Genomic DNA, 21476 nt, shown 5'->3' with positions numbered 1-21476 from the left:
GGGCATTAGCATGGGGTACAACAGCTTGGATGGATACTAGCCCATGAAGAGGGTCCCAAATTTGAAAACACCCCACAGTTCCTGCTCAGCATGTCTGATGTGACCTTTCCCCTCACTGGTTCCTATCCTGGGTTAGGTGAAAATGTTGGGGGACATGTAAGAAGCCTGTGACAGCCAAACAGACCACACTGTCCTCGTCTTTGGGCAGTCATACCTCACCCCTCCTGCAGGCAGCCAAGCGCAGCTGGGTGGGGTGATGGCTGCTGAAGCAAGGGACATGGGAAGAAGCGACCCAAGCCCTGGGGACCTGGACTGTGGAAACTGCATCTGGGCCCCAGCAGTGGAGTGAGGGGGTCGGGTCAGAGTGCAGGAGCTCCAGTCAGGGCCCCTACTGGAAGGAGCCAGTGCACAAACATACCCTCACCCAGTAGGCCAGGCAATGAACACTCGCAGAGAGTGGCATGCAGATGATGTAGGGATGAGGGCAACATACTAGTCCATTAAGGATGCTAGGCAGGGACAATGGACGGGGAGTGGGATCCTACCCAGGCAGTTGTATTTTGGCAAAATCACAGAGGAGTGTGGGGTGGGGCTAAAGATTCTACCTGAAATATAAGTCAAGATATACCCAATACTGAGGACTTGGGACATTGGGAATGGGGACCTGGTCATCAACCTGGAACCTGTGACAAGACTACATAAGGTCAGGGAAGAAAACAGAGTCCAGTGTTTCTTCTTTAGAAAGCAAACCAGGGCCACTGGCGCTGAGAGCTGGAACTGCACCAGAGAAGATTCACTTCCTGCATTCCACCATGGCCTTAGGCTTCCTCCATTTCCTCTGAAGGAGATGAGAAATAATGGGACTTGGGGGGGGGTATTACATCTTCACCTGTCACCGGTGGGTTTATCCGCTTTCCACTAAAACTTGGGCAGAGTCTGGGCCAGAAATGGCCCCTCTATTATCTCAGCATTCCAAAGCTCCAAAATTCTTTTGCAGAGAATGTTCTGTACCCGAAGGTCCTTGGAGACCCTCAGAGAACCATCCCCTCCCATCTCTGCTCACCTGATGCCCCATGTCTGCTGGGAGGTCCTGATCACAGGCAGGACAGTGTATTGGAAGACAATAGCTGATTTGTTTCTCCCAGCTCATACCAGAGACCTTGGCCACCTAGTGCCTCTGCATGCTGGCTGAGTTCCTGGGAGGTGAAGAGGAGAAAGCTTTTCTCCCATGAGCCTGACGCTGAAGTCCAGGAAGCCATGATCAGATGGTACAGTCATGGCCTCTGGGAAGTCTCAGGGTCTTGGGAGGTCTCTGCCTCCAGTCTCTGTTGAAAATGTCCAAACAAGCCAGCAAAAAATGTCTGCTGAAGATTTGGCATCTTCCTAAAGCTTTCCCTTCCAGGCAGCAACCCAATACAGGAGCTTTCTTTGCAAGATCACTATCCCCATGAAAACAGCCAGTGTCCTTAGATCCCAATGAAGACCTGGTGGGGGATTGGGGGATGTGTGTTTATGGAGGAGCCAGATCCAGCACCAATGAAGGGACCACACTAACTCACTGGGATGGAAGCACCACGCTCAGTTCCACCTTTGCTTTTCTCTGCTCAAAGACCTGGGCCTTAGCCCCACTGCCCGACTACTGCCAGCTCCATATTTGGAGTCCCTCCAGGGAATCCAATACCTGGCTTGGTTCTATGCTCTTTCTTTTTGCTCAGCCCTCACCCCAGTTTTAAATGAGACCAAAGTTTTGGCCATGCCTGGGATGCAGTTGGATCAGAAAGACAAGGGTGAGAGATCATAGAGACTAGGGCTGGCCTGTGGGGTGGGAACCCTTCAGTCTGCAGCAGTCAACAAGCTCTTAGCCTGCTCCATGGAGACCCTCATGTTGCTATCTACAGAGTTGGCCCATCTAACGTCGGTCCTTGATTTTCAACCCCAGAGCAAAGATTCAGGTGACTGTCTCCACCATCACAGGGACAGCAGGCAGCTCATTCTTGTTGCATGGCCATGCTCTGGCCCAGAGAATCACCATCTGTATCTAAGGGTGCCTAAAAGTTCCAAAAGTACCTCCCTGGCCAAAGTCCCTCTGTACCTGTGATACCCATGATACCTATCCCTGAACCCCCAAAGCCACAGAATGGCCAGCAAAAATGGCAGAGGGAAGGCTGAACCAACAGTGTGGCCCTGGCTCTCTGGACCCATGGCTCTGCTGTGCCATGAGGCAAGCTCCAGTTCCATCCCCAAAGGACTATTTGTCAGCCAAGCACTTGCAGGTAGGAGCACCCGGATCTCAGCTGGCTTGCGTTTATTTGACAAATCTAGAGGACTCGGGCCACTGGCCCTGAGCAGTGCTGCCATGGTGACTTCCCTGTTTTGGAGCCTCTTCTGAGTTAGCTCCCTTCAGCACATTTGTGATTCCTCTGGTATCTTCCACCCACACTTCCCTGGCTGGGTAAAAAGGGGTTCCCCTCAGGCTCCTTCCTTGCTTTGGAGGGAGGTAGAAAACGGGGGATTATGTAAAGGGGATATGTTCTTCCAGGCAAACAAGCCCACCCAGGAGATCCATGGTGTCATCTGTCATTCAGGAAACTCTCTAGATTGTGTCACTAAACACTTTCCACTCCATTGGAGCCATCTCCAGTCCAAGCCAGAATAAGAAGATCCCTTCTCTAGAGGTCTTGGGGGTTCAGTTCCTAGCTGAGACCTGTCAGGCTGTCAGGGGAGCTAGGGAGTTGTTTGGGACTCAGAATACGGGGAGGGAGAGCTCGGCCACCTTGTACCCAAAGGAGCCTTTCTGCTCTGAGCTATCAGCTCAGGACCGATAGCATCTCGCTTCCTGAAAAAACCAAATCTGCCCCAAGTCTCAAAAGTGCAGAGGCTTCCAGAGGAAAGACTTCATAGAGCCTGGGTTGGGATCTGCAGAAAGGAGGCTAACACTCCAGATGTTCCCCAAATACAGCCCAGGTTAGAGTAAGGGTGTGAAGGAAAAAGGCCAGGAACAGAGAGCTGGATCTCTTTTCCAGGGTCTGGGGAGTGGCCATACGGGTTCACCTTCTCTCTAGGTGTCAGGGCCTTCCTTTTAAATAGGGTGATGAGGAACCCAGGGGACGGGACAGGCACTGCCCCAGGGGCATGGGGTCAAGAATGGAAACTGTAGCAGTGGCCCCCAATAGATGGTCTATTTTGAGGGTCCTCAAACACTTTATCCAATTAGAGGAAATGACACACAGGTGGGTCCCTTCTCCAACTCTGGCTGAATTCTGTGTAAGTCCCTGATAGATTGGAAAAGCCCCTTGGGAGGGCCTCACCCAGGATACTGAGGTCAGTGTGGTAGGAAATCCACACAGGGGCCAACTCCACATGCCAGAGCTTGTGTGTCAGAAGGGACATGAGCACAGACGGGTCACCTGTCACGATCACTTTGCTTCTCCTTCCTCTAACTGCACATGGATTTCAGTGGCCAGATCAGCTTTGCTGGTTCCATACTCTGCTTGGCAGCAATGATGTGTGCAGTGGCACTTGGTGGCTGCTTGGCAGAATCAGGAGGCTCCTTCGGTGGGGACTATTGTGGCAGCTGGCCGGAAGGAGCTTCTCATTGAGGTGTACACATAGATTTGTTTTGGCAGCTCACAAAGCCCAGGATCTCTCACCTGGAAACTTTTCTCCTGTGACAGGTATGGGGGTTAAATCTGACAGTTCGTATCCAGTGCATCCACACACTTCACTGCCTAATCCCTAATGTGTTCCAGGCTCCACTGAACTGACAGGAAATTCCTGCCCAATGTCTCCTATTTCTGAATTCACAACTTCAGAATTCAGAGACTCATTGATCCTGGATGTCCGAGCAAAGAACCAGCAAGCAGAGTCATGCTAAGTGTCATATGAAGAGTTGCCAGGCTACTAGGATAGAGGGCAGGATCCCTCACTTGGATTCAGTGCTTCCCAGCTCCCTTCCTGGGGAATCAAAGTTGAGAATACACAGGCCCATAGTTTCAGGGGTGAGGGGCTAGTTACTGTGAGGGAAGGTGGGAGAAGCAGGAGACACTGGTGGGGGGATCCAGCCTCAGGAGCTGAGGGCCCAGTAGACTTTCACCTAGACTGTGGAGGGTCCTCCTGCCTCCTGCCCATTGCTGAGCCCAAGAGGTTACTCTGACAGGACTGAGGACTCAGAGGATGTGTCTGCCCATTCTTGCTCTAGGCAAGCCTCTGATCACCCAGCTGGCAGATCCCATGTACCCATGCCAGGTGGGGACAATGGAAGATAGGACAAGTCCCCTAGCCTCTGGCAACATCCCTATTTGTACCCACCCACTTCCTAATGTTCTGGGTGCCTTGTCTATCTATAGAACTTTCTGGAGCCAGGAGAGGCTGGTAGACCTCAGAGCCAGCAGAGATATGCCGGCATCTTCCAAGAAATCATCTTTTTGTGCACTGCCCCAGCACTCCAATCTCAGGAAACAGCAGAAGAGAACATGTAAAGGTCCGGGTGCCTGCCGCAGCCTCCTGGGCCCCTCCCCTCAGACTTGGGCAGCTCCCACCGGCTCACAGCTGCTGTGGGATGCCTTGCTCCTTGTATCCTGTGAAGGAGAAGCAAAGAAATGATCAGATAGCTGTTTTCTGGAGGTGTCTCCAGAATAAAAGTATGCCTCTGCCAATCTCATTCATAACAATGTGGTTCTTTGATGGACTCAAAGGCAGAATGGAGAATTGCGGAGGGTTTAGAAAGAATGTGTGATATTAGGGATGGAAGAATATCAATGGACCCCGAGTCTCCACCTCTGAAACCACAGCACAAAGGGCCCCACAATCCTGGCCTGGCATGATATTAAAGTCAGAGCCTTGGGAGAGGTGCCAGACAGGTGTCTCTGCCCTGAGCATCCAGCACATCTAAATGGAAAGGAGTAAAGAAGGATGGGAAGATGGCCTAGAGAGGACATAACGGCACACACATAGCATCAGGAGTGAAGCCTCTCTTCTAAATTGAGACCATTAGGGAAATTTGACTACTGTGATACTAAGGAATTATTGCTGACTTGTTTAGGATAAAAAGATATTATATAAAGAAAATGGGTTGGAGAGCTAGGCTATCATATCGTGCTAGATATTTCTCCCAGCCCTAATCTCATACATCCTTTCTAAACCCTCCATTATTCTTCATTCATTCTTTGAGTCCATCAAAGATTGGCAAGGGTTACAATACCTGTACCTGGCATGCAGCCCACCTCGCACTACATGGTTCCTGATTACCACTGGATGTGACCCTGGAGCAGCCCAGTACCCCTGGGTGTTCCTGATGGCAGGACTTGAACAGAACAGCATCTTGAAGCTCAATCATCGAACTGTTGTTATGCTCGGCAGAGAGTATCCAGGAGAGCCCCTGGGTCCCCTGGCACCACTTTGGAACTCCTACCCAGAAGAAATAAATCAATTTTTAAAAAATAACCACCAGCTGCAATATTTACGGATGAAATGAAGAATCTGACCTTGGCTAAGCAGTTACACCCTAGTAACCGATAATAGCTCTGGAGAAGAATTGGATTTTTTCTCCATCAAATGTGCCATCAGTTTTTGATGCTCACGGTACAGTGCCGGGGCTGGAGAAGGCAGGCAAGGGATCCAGATGGAAGAAATAGTATTGGAGGTGCTGTGAGCTGTTCATTGTTGATACCGAAATGGGCATGTAGAGAAGGATGGCCGGACCTGGTTGAGCTAGCCCCCACCCTTTGTCTCTGCTTTCAACATTTTCCAGAAGAAACAGTTACATGCAAAAGCCTGTTGACCAACTAGGACAGTGGATGTTTGTGGGGACCTTGCATTGTGAAGCAGACTTACCTTGAGAAACTTGGCAGCGACACAGGAAAGGTGAGCATGAGGAAGAGAAGAAAAAGGAAAGCATGAGAACAGAAGCCCGAGGGATGGCAGAAATATAAAGAGGAGGGAGAGGGTGGAACTGGTGCTCAGGTGGACAATATCCAGTGTCCACTGTGGCCAGGCTTACTGGTGAGGATTGGGCTGCTCATGTGTCCATCAAGTTTTCCCTGCCTGGGGATCCATGCCAGAAGCTCTCCTGAGTGTCTGCTGCCCTCCAAGTTCAGCCAAGCCAAAACTTTCCCTCTCCCTACTCTTCTTTCACTGCCCATCCCCATCCCACCCCATCCTCCAGGTGATTCCTGGTGAGCCTGAGTGAGACAAAATACAGGACAGCTATTGTAATGATGGGAGAACACTGAGTTAACTGATACAGATGGGCACAAGCCCAGTTCTGCCTGAGCCATGCAGTTCACCTTCACAGGGACAAGATCCACAAGATCAAACCTAATGCCCAAAGATATACACAAGCCCAGGGACAGGAGCAGAGTTTATCTAGCATACACCTGCATACTGACCTGAGTTCCATGCTGAGAATAAGTGAGATTGTTGAGTCAAAAATGTTGTGATTGATTAGTAATGCCTACATGGACATAACCCTAGAGAGAGGCCACCATATGTTCAAGTAAATACAGACGCATGACTAAAATGGTTACAGCTGACTGCCATCATTAATACAAACACAGTAGTGTGCTTTAAGTTCCTGGTTTGAACTTCTACTTTTATTTCTGTGATTCTCCTATTAGGAGTTTGGAATGCTTAATTGACTTGGGGCCTGAGAGGTGGCGCTAGAGGTAAGGCATCTGCCTTGCTTGAGCTAGCCTAGGATCGTATCCCATATGGTCCTCCCAAGCCAGGAGCGATTTCTGAGCGCTTAGCCAGGAGTAACCCCTGAGCGTCAAAAAAAATCAAATAAACAAAAAATTCTCCTGTATCATCACTACAGAAAAGTTCCTTTGTATAGGAAAGAATTGAAGTAACCTAAGAAAAAGCATCCCTTATGCCACTACCTACTCAATAGGACAAGTCACATGTGGTTATTTTCTTCAAAGTACTCTTCCTGGGGCAGACTCCCTGAATTGTTGCTTGTAGTGACCTCATATTGCTTTCACAAAAATGCATGTACCCATCCTTTGAAGGTGAAAGGGTACATGGGAGCAACATATGTGGTTGCTTTTCAGTGTAACCCTCACCCATGTTCACTCTGGCTCAAGCTAGGGAAAGATAAATAACAATTCACTCATATGTGGTTCAGAAAGAAATAAAAGGACACAATAAGGACCAAATTTTGTCCCTAAGACAGTGTGTCTGTGGGATGGAGGACAGATTTGGACTTTAACATGGTTCATGCAGTGAGCATTGCTTATCAAGCACACCCGAATCATGCATTGTCTAAGGCAGTACTAGTTCCACAAGATAAATACCGCCTGGCCTCAGACAGCAACCCCACAACCAATGTGCAGCCCTCCAAGGAGCAGAGCCAGAGAGAAAGCCTGAAATGGGGCTAGCAAGGGACTAAGGTAGGATCAGGAGTTCTCTCACTTGCTTACAGTCTCCATGAAGGAATATGCTGCTTTGGGGATCACTCCCTGATGCTCTCCCTCATTGGCAGCCCCTGCCCTGCCAACTTCTCCTCATGAGGGCTGCAACCCATCTGGTAGCTCTGGTCATACCTGGCTGTCCTACTCATTTCTCTCCATCCCTTATTTATTCCCCCAAGAGTCCCCTCAGTCACACTCTGAATGCCTTGAAGTCCAATTGATCCTTTTCCTCCATGACTTTTGCTGTGGGAGGAACTGCTTCCGGCACTGTTTGCTCTGAGAAGTCTTGGTTTCTCGACTGCCTGAGGCTTTATCTGGTCTTGTGATCGAAGTGTGCCCTGAATTTTGGACTTTCAGGGGATCCTGAAATCAGGTGACTATAGAGCTGCTGGAGCATTTTAGGGTCCCATGAACCTAGGCCCCACTCATGACTCTGATGTCCTTACCTGGCAGTGCTCTCACCTCTGGACCAGACAACTATGGCTGAGAGGTAGTGTAGGGTATTGGAGGTTTTGAGAAGTTTGGGGAGTGGACAGCAGGTCCCCATCTCCAGGAGGTCTGACCCCTGTTGGTGAGGAACTTGGCAATGTGGTAGAGGGAGTGGTCAGGCACAGAGAATGTTAGGATTCTGGATGCTGGCTGGGACAACCTGAAATAGGTGGTGTCTCTCTCAGGATCTTGCTAGGTTATTTTAAACAAGTTAAACAGTTTTTGGTAAACTTGATTGGGTAACGGGAAGCCCTTTTACGAAAGTTTTGTGTCTAAGGCAGATTTGTGTCAAATGATTGCAAGACCTAGTATACTTGGAATCACTCAGTACGAAGAATAAGGAGCCTTGCTGGAAAGGGGGCAGGGAAATTCAAAAATTCTTAGAAACATACACTTTACTAAGAGAATCGTGAAGAACTTAAAAACCTGAACTGGCTGATGAGTCAGTAGTAAAGGCATTCAAATGATACTCCACAATCACTCAACAGGAGCCAGAGCAGATTGGTTGTTTGTCTTACATACAGTCAACCCAGGTTCACTTGTTCAATCCCTGACACCCCATTAGTCCTCTGAGTCCTGCCAGGAGTAATCCCTAAGTACAAAGCCAAAAGTAAGCCCTTACTTGCCCTCGGAGTATTAAAAACAAACAAACAAACAAAAAACAAAAAACTACCCCCAAACAAAAATAACCGAACAAAGAAAAACCTTCACTACTAAATTTTATGAAATAATTAAATGAGCAAAATGAAAAACCAATCAATTGGGGCTGAAAAAAACAGTAAAAAGGTTAAGGCACAAGTGTTCAACTGCTTTTTGATGTTGGAACCACATGATCTTCCCAAGCATCACCCTTGCCCTATTAGGTGACCTCCAAGACTCCCAAACATTCCAAACATTGCAACCTCAGTTCAATGCCCTTGCATTGAACCACCAGTCAAGTTGACTGAGAATTGCTGGGAAGAATCCACAGGGGTCCCCTACTATGCCCCATATCCCATCTATGGAATGGGAAAATTTTAAGATTGTTCTAATTCAAGGTTAAGGTTCAAAATAAAGAAAGAACTCAAAGACAATTCAATTTAAAGTTTTGTTTTGTTTTGTTTTGGGGCCACACCCAATGATGTTCAGTGGTTACTCTTGGCTCTGTATTCAGGAATTACTCCTTTCAGGGATCAGGGAACCATATGAGATGCTGGGGATAAAACTCGGGTCTGCAACATGCAAGGTAAATTTATCCACTGTACTATCTCTCTGTCCCTAAAGAAAAATTTTAAATGACTTAAGTATTTTATCACACATTTCTCCAAAATTATATTAAAAGCAATGAATGAATACATCTTTACCTGTTTAGTATCACTGGTTATTAGGCAACTGCAAATCACAACTGCAGTGACCTTTCACCCCCCCAACCTGTAGTAATAACCATCTTCAAAGGGATAGGAGAAAAACAAGGCTGGAAGGTTGGGAGAAGGAAACCTTAAGAAGGGTTAGTAGGCGTTAGAATTGGTACTGCCACTGTGGAAAACAGGATGGAGGAGACTCAAAAAGTTAAAAATAGATCTATCACAGGATCCAGCCATTCCAAAGTGAAGGAAAACACTAACTTGTTTTTGTGGAGGGAGGTAATACCCACACTGGGCAGTTCTCAGGGCTAACTTCCTGGCTCTGCACTTAGGGATCACTCCTTGTAGAGCTCAGGGGGATCATGCAGGGTTCCAGGGATTGAACCCAGGTAAACTTCTTGCAAGCCAGTGCCCCCTACTCACTGTGTTATCTCAGGGGATCATACAGGGCTCCAGAGATTGCTCACTATGCTATCACTCTGGTTCCAGGAAACACTTAATTAAAAAAAACTTATTTGTACCCATCCAGTTCACAGCACTATTCACAATAGTTAAGCCTTGGAAACAACCTTAGTACCCAGCATTGGGTGAAGGGATAAATAAGTTACGAGATACAGTAAAGTCAGAAAACTAGAGGCAGAACTCCAGCGTGACCCATTTTAGGAACTGGGCAAAGATAATAAGTCATAAATCATATAGTGACGACAAAAACAGAACAAGACAGCAAATCTTACCAGGCTGAAGAGGAACAGGGTCACAGAAACAATTATTACATGTCTACATGGAAACTGCAGCAAATTATATTACAACTGATTGTAATGTAATAACTGTATATGTTATACAATGTATAATCATGTATAATGCATAATCATTGTATATATTAAATGAAAAATTATTCATACCCATCTCCAAAACAACATAGCCTTTAACTAGCATATAAAATAACTTTTGTCCGCTGTACACAATACTAGCTCAATCATTCTAACAATAATAGCCAGGTCAAGTCCACAAGCAAAAATGAACTAGGGGAATCCTCCCTTTTAATTCTCCAACTGTCAATCTATTTCTTGGTCAGATTTCTGTAAATATATAAAGATATATATGTACATACATATACATAAATCAGATAATAAATAAAATAAGTTTGTTTCTTGAAATAAATCAGAGAGAGACAAACACTGTGTCATCTCATTTATATGTAAAACCTAATAGCAATGGGAAAACTCCTAGAAAAAGAGTTCACACTTGAGGTTAACAGGAAAGTGGGGGGATGAGAGACTGTGATTGGGAGGAAGTGGTGAAAGGTCAAGTCCTCCAGCTGTGTGCTCAGAATCTGGATGTGAGGTACAAACCTCCATGTATGGTGGTTCAGTAAATACCTGGATGTGGGGCATTGAACTTAAGTGTGGGCTCAATAGGCACCAGGGCAGAGGTTCCACGTGGGGACTCTGCTAACATGCTGTGAGGGATCCAGGAAAATCCTGAGAGCAGAAGTCACTAGGCACTCTCAGCATGAGCATTTTTTTTCTGTAGCTTTTAAACATTTTATTGTATCTGTATGAGAGAGAAGAGGGTGTCATTTCATAAATATGTAAACCAACCCCCAGGCTGTCTGCCTTACACTTACATGCTAATGCATGTCAGTTATGTCTCAGTAAAATATGATGAGGGGAGATTCTGTTTTCTTTTTCTAATAAACACAGTTGGAGGGTTTCTGGCAGGCAAATACTGGAAGCTGCACTGTAGAGAGATAGAGGCTGAGCTGACTTAGGGTGCACAGCCTCTCTCCCCAGCGGCCAGTTGCTTTGTCTCTGTGACCAAAGTTATGCTGGTGATGTGGCGCAGCTGAATAGGGCCACCTTCTGTCCCTCTCTATTCATCTCTCTCTGGCCTGTCTGCACACACAGGAGTAAGGAGGCAAGGATAGGAAAAGATCTCTCTAGTAGGGACCCCAATGAACCCTGAGTGGAGGAGAGGTAGGCCCAGCCATGTGGGTCTCTGTGCCGAGGCCCAGGCAGACATTATATGAACTTTATTATCAGGCCCCCAACCTTCCTACAGCCCTGACTCACCAGTACCACCCAGCCCTAAGCCTGCATGAAGGAGGCAGCAGCGACTACTCACTGGCGAGGATGACCATGTCCATGCCCCAGAAGATGCTCATGATCCAGCCCACCATGACGATGGCTGTGAGGATCTGGATGAGGGCAGCAGCGATGTTCAGCCAGAAGACACAGCACACATGCCTGTCAGGAAGGTCAGTGCGGGCCCCGCATAGCACAGTGAAGGCCGAGATGAAGGTCCCTGAGAGAGGTCAGTGAGGACAGTTATGTGAGCACATGGGAGACATTTGCAAGTTTGCACGACGATGCCAGCCCGAGGTACACAGCCCAAATCAGCACCTTCCAGTCCAGCCCCTTCTTGTCCATGTCTTGGCAAGTCCAGTGCACCACCTCGAAACAGGGCATGGAGCTGCCAAGGACCCAGGACCATGCAAGAGCCTTTAGGGAACACAGATACTCAGGGCCCTGCCGTGAAGGGGTGAGGAAAGGGCACCAATCTGTGTGACAGACTTCAGAGCAGGAGCCCATGGTGCTAGGATGACACAGAAGTCGCCCCTGACCTAAATTCAGGATCTGACCTTCCAGAACACACTCTGGTGCTGGGAAGTGGGGGCAGGAAGGACCTGAGGTCCCAAGTAGCTTCAAAATGGAAAGAGTGCAGGCAGAGGCAGATGTCCTGGAACCTTGCCCTGGGAAAAGTCCCTCACCAGGGGAGGAGCTAGAAGCCTGAGATTTATGTTGCAGCCCCAAGGCCTTGAGCAAAGCAGCGGATGTGAAGGATCCCACAGCCCCATGGGTAAGTAACATTGCTCCATTCCCCAATTCCTAGAGCATGACTCTTTCTGAGACAAAGCATGGTGCCTCACATTAACCCCATGTGATATCCTGAGCTGCATCTGCTCAGAGCTTAAAGCAACACCAATGTAATGTAGCAATTCTAGTGATCCGAAGTCTGACATGAACCGTCAGACCAATCCTTTCTGGAGGTAGGGGGACATTTAGTTTCTATGTATTTTCCAGCTTCTGGAGGCTGCCTGCTGTCTTTGGCTCTGGGGTCCTTCTGTTAGCATCAAATTCTGCAGTACAGTATCTTTTTTCCTGCCTGCCTTCTGTTTCCTGCCTTCTCCCCTCTCTAATTCCGTTCTTCTTTCTTCCTTTGCAATCCCTTGCAAATTCATTGGTCTACTAGAACACCCCAGACAGTCGTCTCTTCTTGGATCCTTAATCCCATTTGCAAAATCCTGTCTCATGTAAGGGAAGAGTTACAGGCATTCGGGGGCTGAGCATGAATATGAGGTGGGGCATTCTCTGCCCATCTCATGCCACCATCGTCTTCTTCCTGGGAAAACCAGAACTTGCTTTTTTGTTTGTTTGTTTGTTTGTTTGGGGTTTTGTGTTGTTGTTGGTTTTGGTGGTAGTAATTGTTTTTTGGTTTGTTTTTTGGGTTTTTGGTTTTAGTTTTTGGGTCACACCCAGCAGTGCTCAGGGGTTAGTCCTGACTCTGTCCTCAGAAATTACTCCCGGTGGACTATGGGGGATACTGGGCCAGCTATGTGCAGGGAAAAATCCCATACCCACTGTACTATCTCTCCTGCCCTGGGAACTTGTTTTTATTAGACTGAACCACACAAAATTGCCATCTTGGGGGGGAGGGGTACACCCAGTGGTGCTCAGGGGATCTCCTGAATCTGTGCTCAGAAATCGATCCTGGGGGGCCGGAGAGATAGCATGGAAGTAAGGCGTTTGCCTTTCATGCAGAAGGACGGTGGTTCAAATCCCAGCATCCCATTAAAAAAAAAAAAAAAAAAGAAATCGATCCTGGAAGGCTCGGGGGACCATATGGGATGCCGGGAATTGAATCTAGTTCTGTCCCAGGTCAGTCGCATGCAAGGCAAATGCCTTACTGCTATTCTATTAATTCGGCTCCCAAAATTGCCACTTTTAAAGAACTGATTATCATTCAAGTCTCAGATCAATATGGGAAGGGAAGTACACATGACAATGCTCAGGGGACCTTGTAGTGTTGGGGATTAAACCTGGGGCCCCTACATGCAAAGTAAGTACTCCAGCCCTTAGAGCTAGTGCCCACTGGGGGTGGCTGAGAAAGAAACCAGGAGAAACGAGAACAACATGACTGGCCCACCCTATATTCAAAACAGAAAACCTTTGTGCATATGAGGAAGGGAGACTTCTGGTCACTGTCCTCTATGGTAGATATCCATATGATTATCTAGGAAGGAGGCTCCCAAACTCATTTAGCCTTCTTTTGCTAGGAAAAAAAAGCACTTAGTGCCTTGGAAACCAGTGCTGTGCTCTAGGACCTGATGCCAATAGAGCACTGCAGTGAAGGGACTTTTAGGACCACATTGAGGATACTCAGGCAGCTGTGGGGTACTGGAGCTTTAACCCTTGTACCTCCTGTACAATCTCCCCTGCCAGATTCTACCCTTTTTGTTGTTAAAATTGCTCAGGTTTTACTCCTGGCTCTGTGCTTAGGGATCACTCCAGGTTGGATTCAGATCAGATGAGATGCCAGGAGACCATAGGGGATTAAATTCTGGTCAGTTGTGTGTGAAGCAAGCACACTCCCCACTGCATTCTCCCCAACTGTACCTTTTTGAAGTTAATAAAAAGTGCTCCCAGTTGCACCCAAGGCTAACCCCCACTTGTTCCAGGACCCCCAATAGGAACCACAGTTCTAGCATGTGGGTAGAATTATAAGCACCTTGTATGAACAATGCCTTGTACAATATGTGCATTCATTACCTACCAAGGTGTGAATTTGCATAAATTAATTGCTTTAATTTACTTAATCACTGTCACTTAGGATGAATAATTTCACTAATAAGGAAACCTTGTTCCCTTTGACCATACAAGGGAGAATATGCCAAAGATGGCAAAGACTAAGTGAGTGGAGTTATAATATACAACTGTTCATTTTAATGTATTCAGCAGGAAATTGTAAAAATGACTTCAACACATTTTCATATGCAGAGGTGCTAATTATTTTAAATGAGTTCTACTTGCCAGGAAAGAGTGCTGCCCCCACCTCCTGCAACACTCAGGTTTGAATCTCTTGTGTTGAGTGTCAACCGCATGCCCACGCTGGGTCCTGGGAATGCAGAGTTCAGGCTGAGGATGCGGGGGCTTGGCCAGCCCACTCCAGAAACTTGCACTCTAGTGGGGACACTGAGTCACAAAGGACTCAGTGATGAATTCAGATGGGTTGTCTCAGGAAGGATGATGATAGGGATAAAGCTAAGGAGAGTCTGGAAAGCTGAGGGGCAAGAGGCCAGGGGAAGAAAGAACGTACCCAAGACAACTCAGAAGTGCACAGATCGAGGCAGGGCAGAGAGGAAAATGAGAGTGGCTCAGAATTTGATTGATGTTGTCAGTGAGGGTGAGGGATATGACTGAGCAACAGAGTGCTAGCTTTGTACATGTGTGAGGCCCTGAGTTCAACCCCCAGCTCTGCAATAAAAGAATAAATATCATGAATTAAAAGGATATATTGGAAGGAGTCAAGGGTTGGTTAGAGGGGGCCCAGGCGGCCTTGTCATAGAGTCCAACTTCTAGACAACAGCAGCCACTGGGAAGAATGAGTTGGTTCACACCCAAGAAGAATATAGGGCAGAAAGGATGAGGTAGAAGGCCTGGAGGAAAAGTAGGCTATGAGGAGACAGTGAGGCAACTTTTCTAGTTGCCTGCAACCTCAACCTTCAACAGTGAAGTTGACAGCGAGGCAACCTTTCTAACTACCTACTATCAACAGGGGCATAGGATAGGCCTGTGTATCTGGGATCCTCGTTAAGATAAAGAGGATTGGAGGGTTATTAAGGTGGGAGCAATTCCCAGACTCAAATCCTCAAATTGAGCTTTATAGAAACACAGGTTCCATGGGCCAGAGAGAGCGCTCAATGCTTTGCACACAGAAGGCCCAGGTTCTGTCCCTGTTACCTCATGGTCACTCAATCACTGCTAGGAGGAACTCCTCAGCATCAATCCAGGAGCAGTCCAGGGCACCACCAGGATGTAGCCCAAGTACTTTCCCCAAACGGTCTATGAATAGTCTTCAACATTCCAAACAGCAAAAGAGACCCTAATAAGGCTATGTCAGTCAGTGGAGGACTAGGTTCTGAGATATTACATAAAAGCATCATCTCAGAGCAATAACACGGGGTCCTCTCCCACCACAAGTATTTCCTAAGAATATTTCATCCACCTTATCACTTAGAGACAGTGAAGGAAACTAATGTATTATGTCTCAAATGTAATAAATAGCATTGCTTTATAGACGAAAATTAGTAAAAGTTGGAGAGGTGGGACAAGTGTGCCCAAATGACAGATACCCTCAGTTACAGATGTTACCCCCACACCCAAGAACTCTCCCCTCTCTCCTGGCCCCAGGCCCCAGGCCAGCTCAGATACACCCCCTTCAGATCTCACTGGACTGCCTGAGACTTAAAGGTTGAGCAAGGGAAGTGTAGTACAAGGTTTCATAGGGAGCAGGAGCCCAGGGGGGACTCACAGGTAAAGGAAGGCCCTGACTGACCCCCAATAAGTTTGCTGTCCTTCTGAGGACAGAGAAAATAAGACTAAGTCCCTTGCTGTCACTGCGAGTGTCTCCATGCTGCTATCAAATAAGTGGTCCTATTGGAGGCCAGGGTGACTGAAGCCCATAATTAATTTTAATGGCTCTAGTATTATTAGATCAGCCACCTGGGGCTTGTTAGCAAGTCTCCTCTGTGCTCTGTCTCCCCTCCTGGCCTCTTAGGCTGGCTCAACAGGGCCAAACAGTAGGGGGCTGGAGGCTGAGAGGCAGGCTTGTGTCAGGCCAGGAGGACACAGGGATGCTGGAAGTTCTCGCCAGGATATTGATTCCATCCAATCAATTACATCTGATTGTTTCCAATGGAACATGGAATCTTGGTTTCCTTGGCTCTGAGTCCTAGCAAGGTTCGTGGCTTCGATGCCAGAGGATGGGCAGAGACAGGAGGGTGTGTTGTAACCAGGGCAGAGGAGCCCGGATGGTGCAGAGACCTTTAAAATTTAAGCTGTGTCCTCCTACCTCCCAGCAGCTGCACATGATATCAAGGGCAGCCCAGGTAGAAAGAGGGGCCAGGGCAATGCAGCCACATCTACTGGAGGTGACAAGATGACATGCCCACTGATTAAACCAAGCGGCGTGCACTCAAGGTCACAAGGACTTTTCAATCAGCCAGTGAGAGCCATGTGAGTGAATGAAAGATAGCTCTTCAGTTGCTGCTGAAGGTTCTGCATTAACCCATGTCAGCAGGGGTCCTTCAGTCACAGGGTCCCTTTGAATCGTGGCTGACCCTCATCCAATCACCAGAATCACAAATAGTTTATGAGTACTCTGCAGACTCAGCTCAGAGCTTGCTGAAGCCCAGTTGCTTGTTTCCTCCTTAGGAAAGAAAGTCTTGGGTTGGCCCCAATACCCACTTTTGCTCAGGTGTAGCCCTAAGTACCTCTTAGGCCCTAAGCCCTAAGCCCTACCACGTGTGGCCCAAAACCAGTAACAACAATAAAAAGCAAAAGTGACTGCTGGGGCCAACCCAATTCTGCATCACCAATGAGCCCTGAGGCTTGGCAAGAGACAATTCTTCAGATCTCTGTTTCTCTGCTGGGGACTGTCAGCAGCATTCTCACTGGGTAGTTATTGGGTTAGGATAAACAAGTACAAAGTGCAAGCTCAGTAAGACAGTTATGGGAGTACGGGGGCAGGGGTGGAGTGATGAGGAAAGTCTTCCTTAGGAGGCTTTCATAGAAGCAGGAAGTTGACACCTGGGAGTTGTGCATGAGGAACATGAACTGGAAGATCAGTGGAGTCTGCTTGCAGCCAAGAAAGCTGCTCTTCATTCTGCCTTTTAAAAATGTTTAAAAGCTGCCAAGTTCACTATGTCAGCCTCATGAAGTCGCAAACTCCATACTCATCCATCTGCCATAGTATCATGCAGCCAGTAAAAAACCATAATTATGATCCCGACCTAGAAAGTTGAGCAAAACTACAAAAATGGTATGAATACTGTTGAAGGGCTTAAAAATATTTATGTATGTGAGCAAGACTTGACTGAATTATGCAAAATGAAGGTTGTCTTGGCATAGCTGGATTGTATTTTATTTTTCCACCTTTTATTTTCCCACCTTCTTTCCTTCATTCATCATCTTCTTTGCCTTCTTTCTCTTTTCCTTTCTGATTATCTTTGTCTCACAAACAGTACTGCAGAGACTCAGAAACTATGACCAATAACATTAGGCCATTGGACTTGAGGGTTCATTGTTCCAGCGCTGAGATATGGCACTGCTCATGCCCAGCTATATAGAAGGGACATGTAGTTTCAGGAGCCAACACGAATGTGCTCCAGCCTTCCTTTGAGTTAGCTCTCTGCTCTCTTTCTCCCTCCCTCTCTCTCTCTCTCTCTCTCTCTTCCTCTCCCTTCCTTCTTATCTTTCTCCCTTCCTCTTTCTATTTATTTTCTGTCATTCCATTCTTTTTCTTTCTTCTTTCCCTCTTTCCTCCCTCCAACCCTCCTTTTATTTCTTTTTCTTTTTATAAATTTCTTTCTATTTATCCCTCCCTCCTTTTCTCCCTTCCTTCTTTCCTCCCTTCCTTCCTCAAAATAAAATTCTCTTTTTAATTAAAAAGTCCCAGTTGGGACCTGAGTGTTAGTATGGCAGGTAGAGCATTTGCCTTGCATGCTGCCTACGAGAGTTTGATCCTTGGCATCCCATATGGTTCCCCAATCTTACTGGGAGTAATTCCTGAGCAGAGTCAGGAAGAACCCCTGGACACTATTGGGTGTGGCCCCCAAACAACACACACACACACACACAAGTTCTTGGTTGGGACCGGGGAGATAGTACTATGGGTAAAGTGTTTGCCTTGCAGATAGCTGACCTGGGTTCAATACCTGGCATTCCATATGGTCCCCCAGCCCTGTCAGGAATGATTTCCTGAGTGCAGAGCCAGAAGTGATCCCTGAGCACTGCTGGGTGTGGAACCAAAACTAAACAAACAAACAAACAAAGTTGCTGGCACTTATCAGAATCCAACGATGCCACACTGTCCCCCAAACAGCATCCCCTATTGCAGTCAAATAAACTGGGGCACAGGTCTGCAGACCTTTATGCATAAATAAAGGAGGCCTTCACTCTACCTGAGCTCCATCCAGATCCCCCTACACTTTCTGGAATGGCCCTGGCATGCAACCCAGCCTGAAAGCAGGTAAGTACATGAAGAGGAGACCTCAGCCCAAAGAGGGACAGGAGGAGGACACCAGAGGCCTTGTTTGGAAGCCAGGGAACAAGAACGATTCAGATCCTGAGAGACCTTGGGGTGTCACTGTGGATTTATTTAGCGGTCACAAGACAGCAGCAGAAAAGAAGGTGACTTGGCTGAGCTGGTGGTTCCCAGGCCTCCGGGAACCTGGGAGGAAGGCGGGAAGGCGGAAAGAGGCCTTTGTGGGCCAAGCTCAGGTGCCACCTATCTGGGACCATACCTGCTCCATCCTGGAGCCTCACCTAGCTTCCTCTCTCCTTCCGGGTCTAGGGACCAAAACTTTCCCCAAGGGGGACATGGAGGGCTGGTCCTTTATCTTTCCTTACAGGGAGGGTTGATCCATTATATCTTTATTTGAAAAGTAACAACTCAAACAGGTAAAGGAAATTAAGGGATCTGTTTGGTTTGTTCACATGACAATAACCCTGAAAGGCTGGGCAGGCAGCAGGCAGGAGTGAGCTCTAGGAATCTAGACTGCGATTCCTGGATTTGCTCCCCACAAGCAGAATGAATGTGGTCGAATCCTTCTGTTTCTGAACCATAAAGTAAAATCAAGGTCAAGGTACTTGCCTGCGCATAGCTGATCAGGTTTGATCTCCAAGAACACTTATAGCCCCTGCGTACCACCAGGAGTGAAGCTGAGCATAGAGCAAGGAGTAAGCCCTGAGCACCTTGGAGTGTGGCCCCAAAGACTCTTCTGCTTCGGGAGTCAGTCTCCTAATCAAATCAACATGTCTTAGTGTATTTCCTCAATTGGATGGTAATGGTTATAATAAAACCCAGATCTGTGTAAGGTTGAATATAAGTTATGCATTGACAGTACCTGAAACATCCTGAGTTCTTCAAGGCTGTTTTGTTTATTAATAATATCAACAGTTTGATTCCCTGGTTCATTGGGGACTCACTGTCTGTTTTTGTCCTGTTTTCCAAGTATCATTATTATCAGATCAGTTTCTCTCATGGTGACAAAAATGATGGCAGCAGCTTCCTGTTTTGCCTTTATGTACCACTTATCTCAAGAAGATAGAAAATTTCTGTTCCAACATTACAGGCAAGAATCCTGTGACCATTAGCCTACCCATGAACCTATAATTACACTAAAGAAATAAAACCTTATTGGTTTAAACAACTAGACTCATCCTTGGAGTTAGAAGTGAGGTGTATTCACCCTAAAATGCCTTGGTTGCATGAAAGAGATGAGTTCTCTGGTGAAGTATGTGGTTTGCAGGGAAAGAAGAAAATTAAACGACACTGAATAAGTAATCAACAGAATTTACTAACAGGAAGAACCATTAAAAAAGAGAAAAGAGAAACTGAAATTGCTTTAAAACATGGTCCCAAATTTATTGACATTTGCTTTAAGAGCTTAATGGCCCTTATCCCCACTATCAATTCTTCCAAATACTCTGAGAATGATGAACAGAATCAACAAAAAATGACACAGAGCTAGCTTTTGGGATCAGGCCTTAACAAATTAAACATGTGGCTTTCTCTTGGTATCTGCTTTCTCCAACCCAGAAGCCATGCTGGCTGAAAGCTGGAGGAAGCACTTAGCGACACTCACTCAGGCTCCAACTGACAGGTATTCTGGGTGAGATCCCAGCTGGTTGCACATAACAGGTGAGTCAAGGTCTCTCCAGACATTTCCAGTTCTTGAGCCACCTGGCCTACATCTTTCTAGCTGAAGTCATGGGCACCCAGGCAAAAAGAAGAAAACAATTATCCCTACCCACATGTCCTTCTGTCTAAACTCCTGGCCCACATTATCAACAAGCATAGCAAATGGTTTTACCCAGCATCAATTGCAGGGGCACTTTGTAGGTCAGTGGTCCATACCTAAGAGCCAGTGATTGGGGCAGGGGGGAAACACCAAGGAAGCCAGTCTCTTTGCTTTGACCTTATAGCAATCACTTAGTATCTGCCTACAACCCTCCAGGGTCTTCTGCCTGGTCTTAGGCCTGGATGTCTATCCTGTCTCCTTCACCAAGCCATACACACACATGCCAAGGAGACAGCTAGGAGGTGTCAGGTTCATTAGTAAAACAACAAATAGAACAACACTGCAGGAAAGAATCACGGTGATCACATGATGCTTAATATGTTCCCATTAATGATATAGAATGACATGTAAGGAGCTGGCTGTCCCAGGAGCATACCCCTGAAAACACAGATATAGCAGGTCTATGGCATTTGCACAACTTTGAAATTACTTGAGGACACATTCCTCAGTAAGGACCCCTGTTATTAGGCCAGGCAGATTGTATCAGCAGAAGAGGCTGTACATACAACAGTACAGCAAGTAATGAATTTGCCTTCCATATGGCCAATCCAGGTTTGATCCCTGGCATCCCATATGGTTCCCAAGCCAGGAATGATCCCTGAGTATAGAGCCATAAGTAAGCCCTAAGCACTACAGGTATCACTCCCCCTTCCCCTACCAAAAAAAATGAGGCTGAGGTCCAGATAGTAAGCAGGTAGGATGCTTGCCTTGCATGGAGCTCACGCTGTTTCAAAACCTTGACATAGCCAATGATCCCACCCCACCAGGAGTGATCCCTGAGCAGAGAACCACAAGTAAGCCCACAACCACTGGATATGCCCCTTCCCCCCCCCCCCCACACACACACTCCAACAAAAATGAGACTGGGCCCTGATATAGTTCAGCAGTAGTGTGGTAGAACTCTGGCCTTGTATGTGTGAGGCCTTGAATTTAGTCACATAAAAAAGAAAGATGGCGGGCCGAAACAATAGCACAAGCGGTAGAGTGTTTGCCTTGCACACAGCTAACCCAGAAAGGACCTAGGTTTGATCCCAGGCGTCCCATATGGTGCCCCAAGCCAGGAGTGATTTCTGAGCACATAGCCAGGAGTAA

General features: G+C 47.1%; 1 protein-coding gene across 2 annotated transcripts in view; it reads right to left on the bottom strand.

Moving 5' to 3' along the window:
• Positions 1-4281: 4281 nt before the first annotated feature.
• Positions 4282-21476, bottom strand: part of STUM (stum, mechanosensory transduction mediator homolog) — a 58853-nt gene continuing 41658 nt past the window's right edge. Inside the window, exons 2-3 of one of the 2 annotated variants that reach the window (XM_049776624.1) lie at positions 11352-11545; positions 4282-4572 (exon numbers count right to left, since the gene is read on the bottom strand). In XM_049776624.1, coding sequence (XP_049632581.1) covers positions 11358-11545 — 188 coding nt within the window. In that variant the 3' untranslated portion in view covers positions 4282-4572; positions 11352-11357. Of the gene's footprint in view, positions 4578-11351; positions 11546-21476 lie in introns of both variants that reach the window. The other variant, XM_049776623.1, reaches the window with a different exon arrangement.

Source organism: Suncus etruscus, chromosome 7, assembly GCF_024139225.1.
Source record: "Suncus etruscus isolate mSunEtr1 chromosome 7, mSunEtr1.pri.cur, whole genome shotgun sequence".
Lineage (NCBI taxonomy): Eukaryota > Metazoa > Chordata > Mammalia > Eulipotyphla > Soricidae > Suncus > Suncus etruscus.
This window is presented reverse-complemented; position numbering and strand designations above follow the sequence as displayed.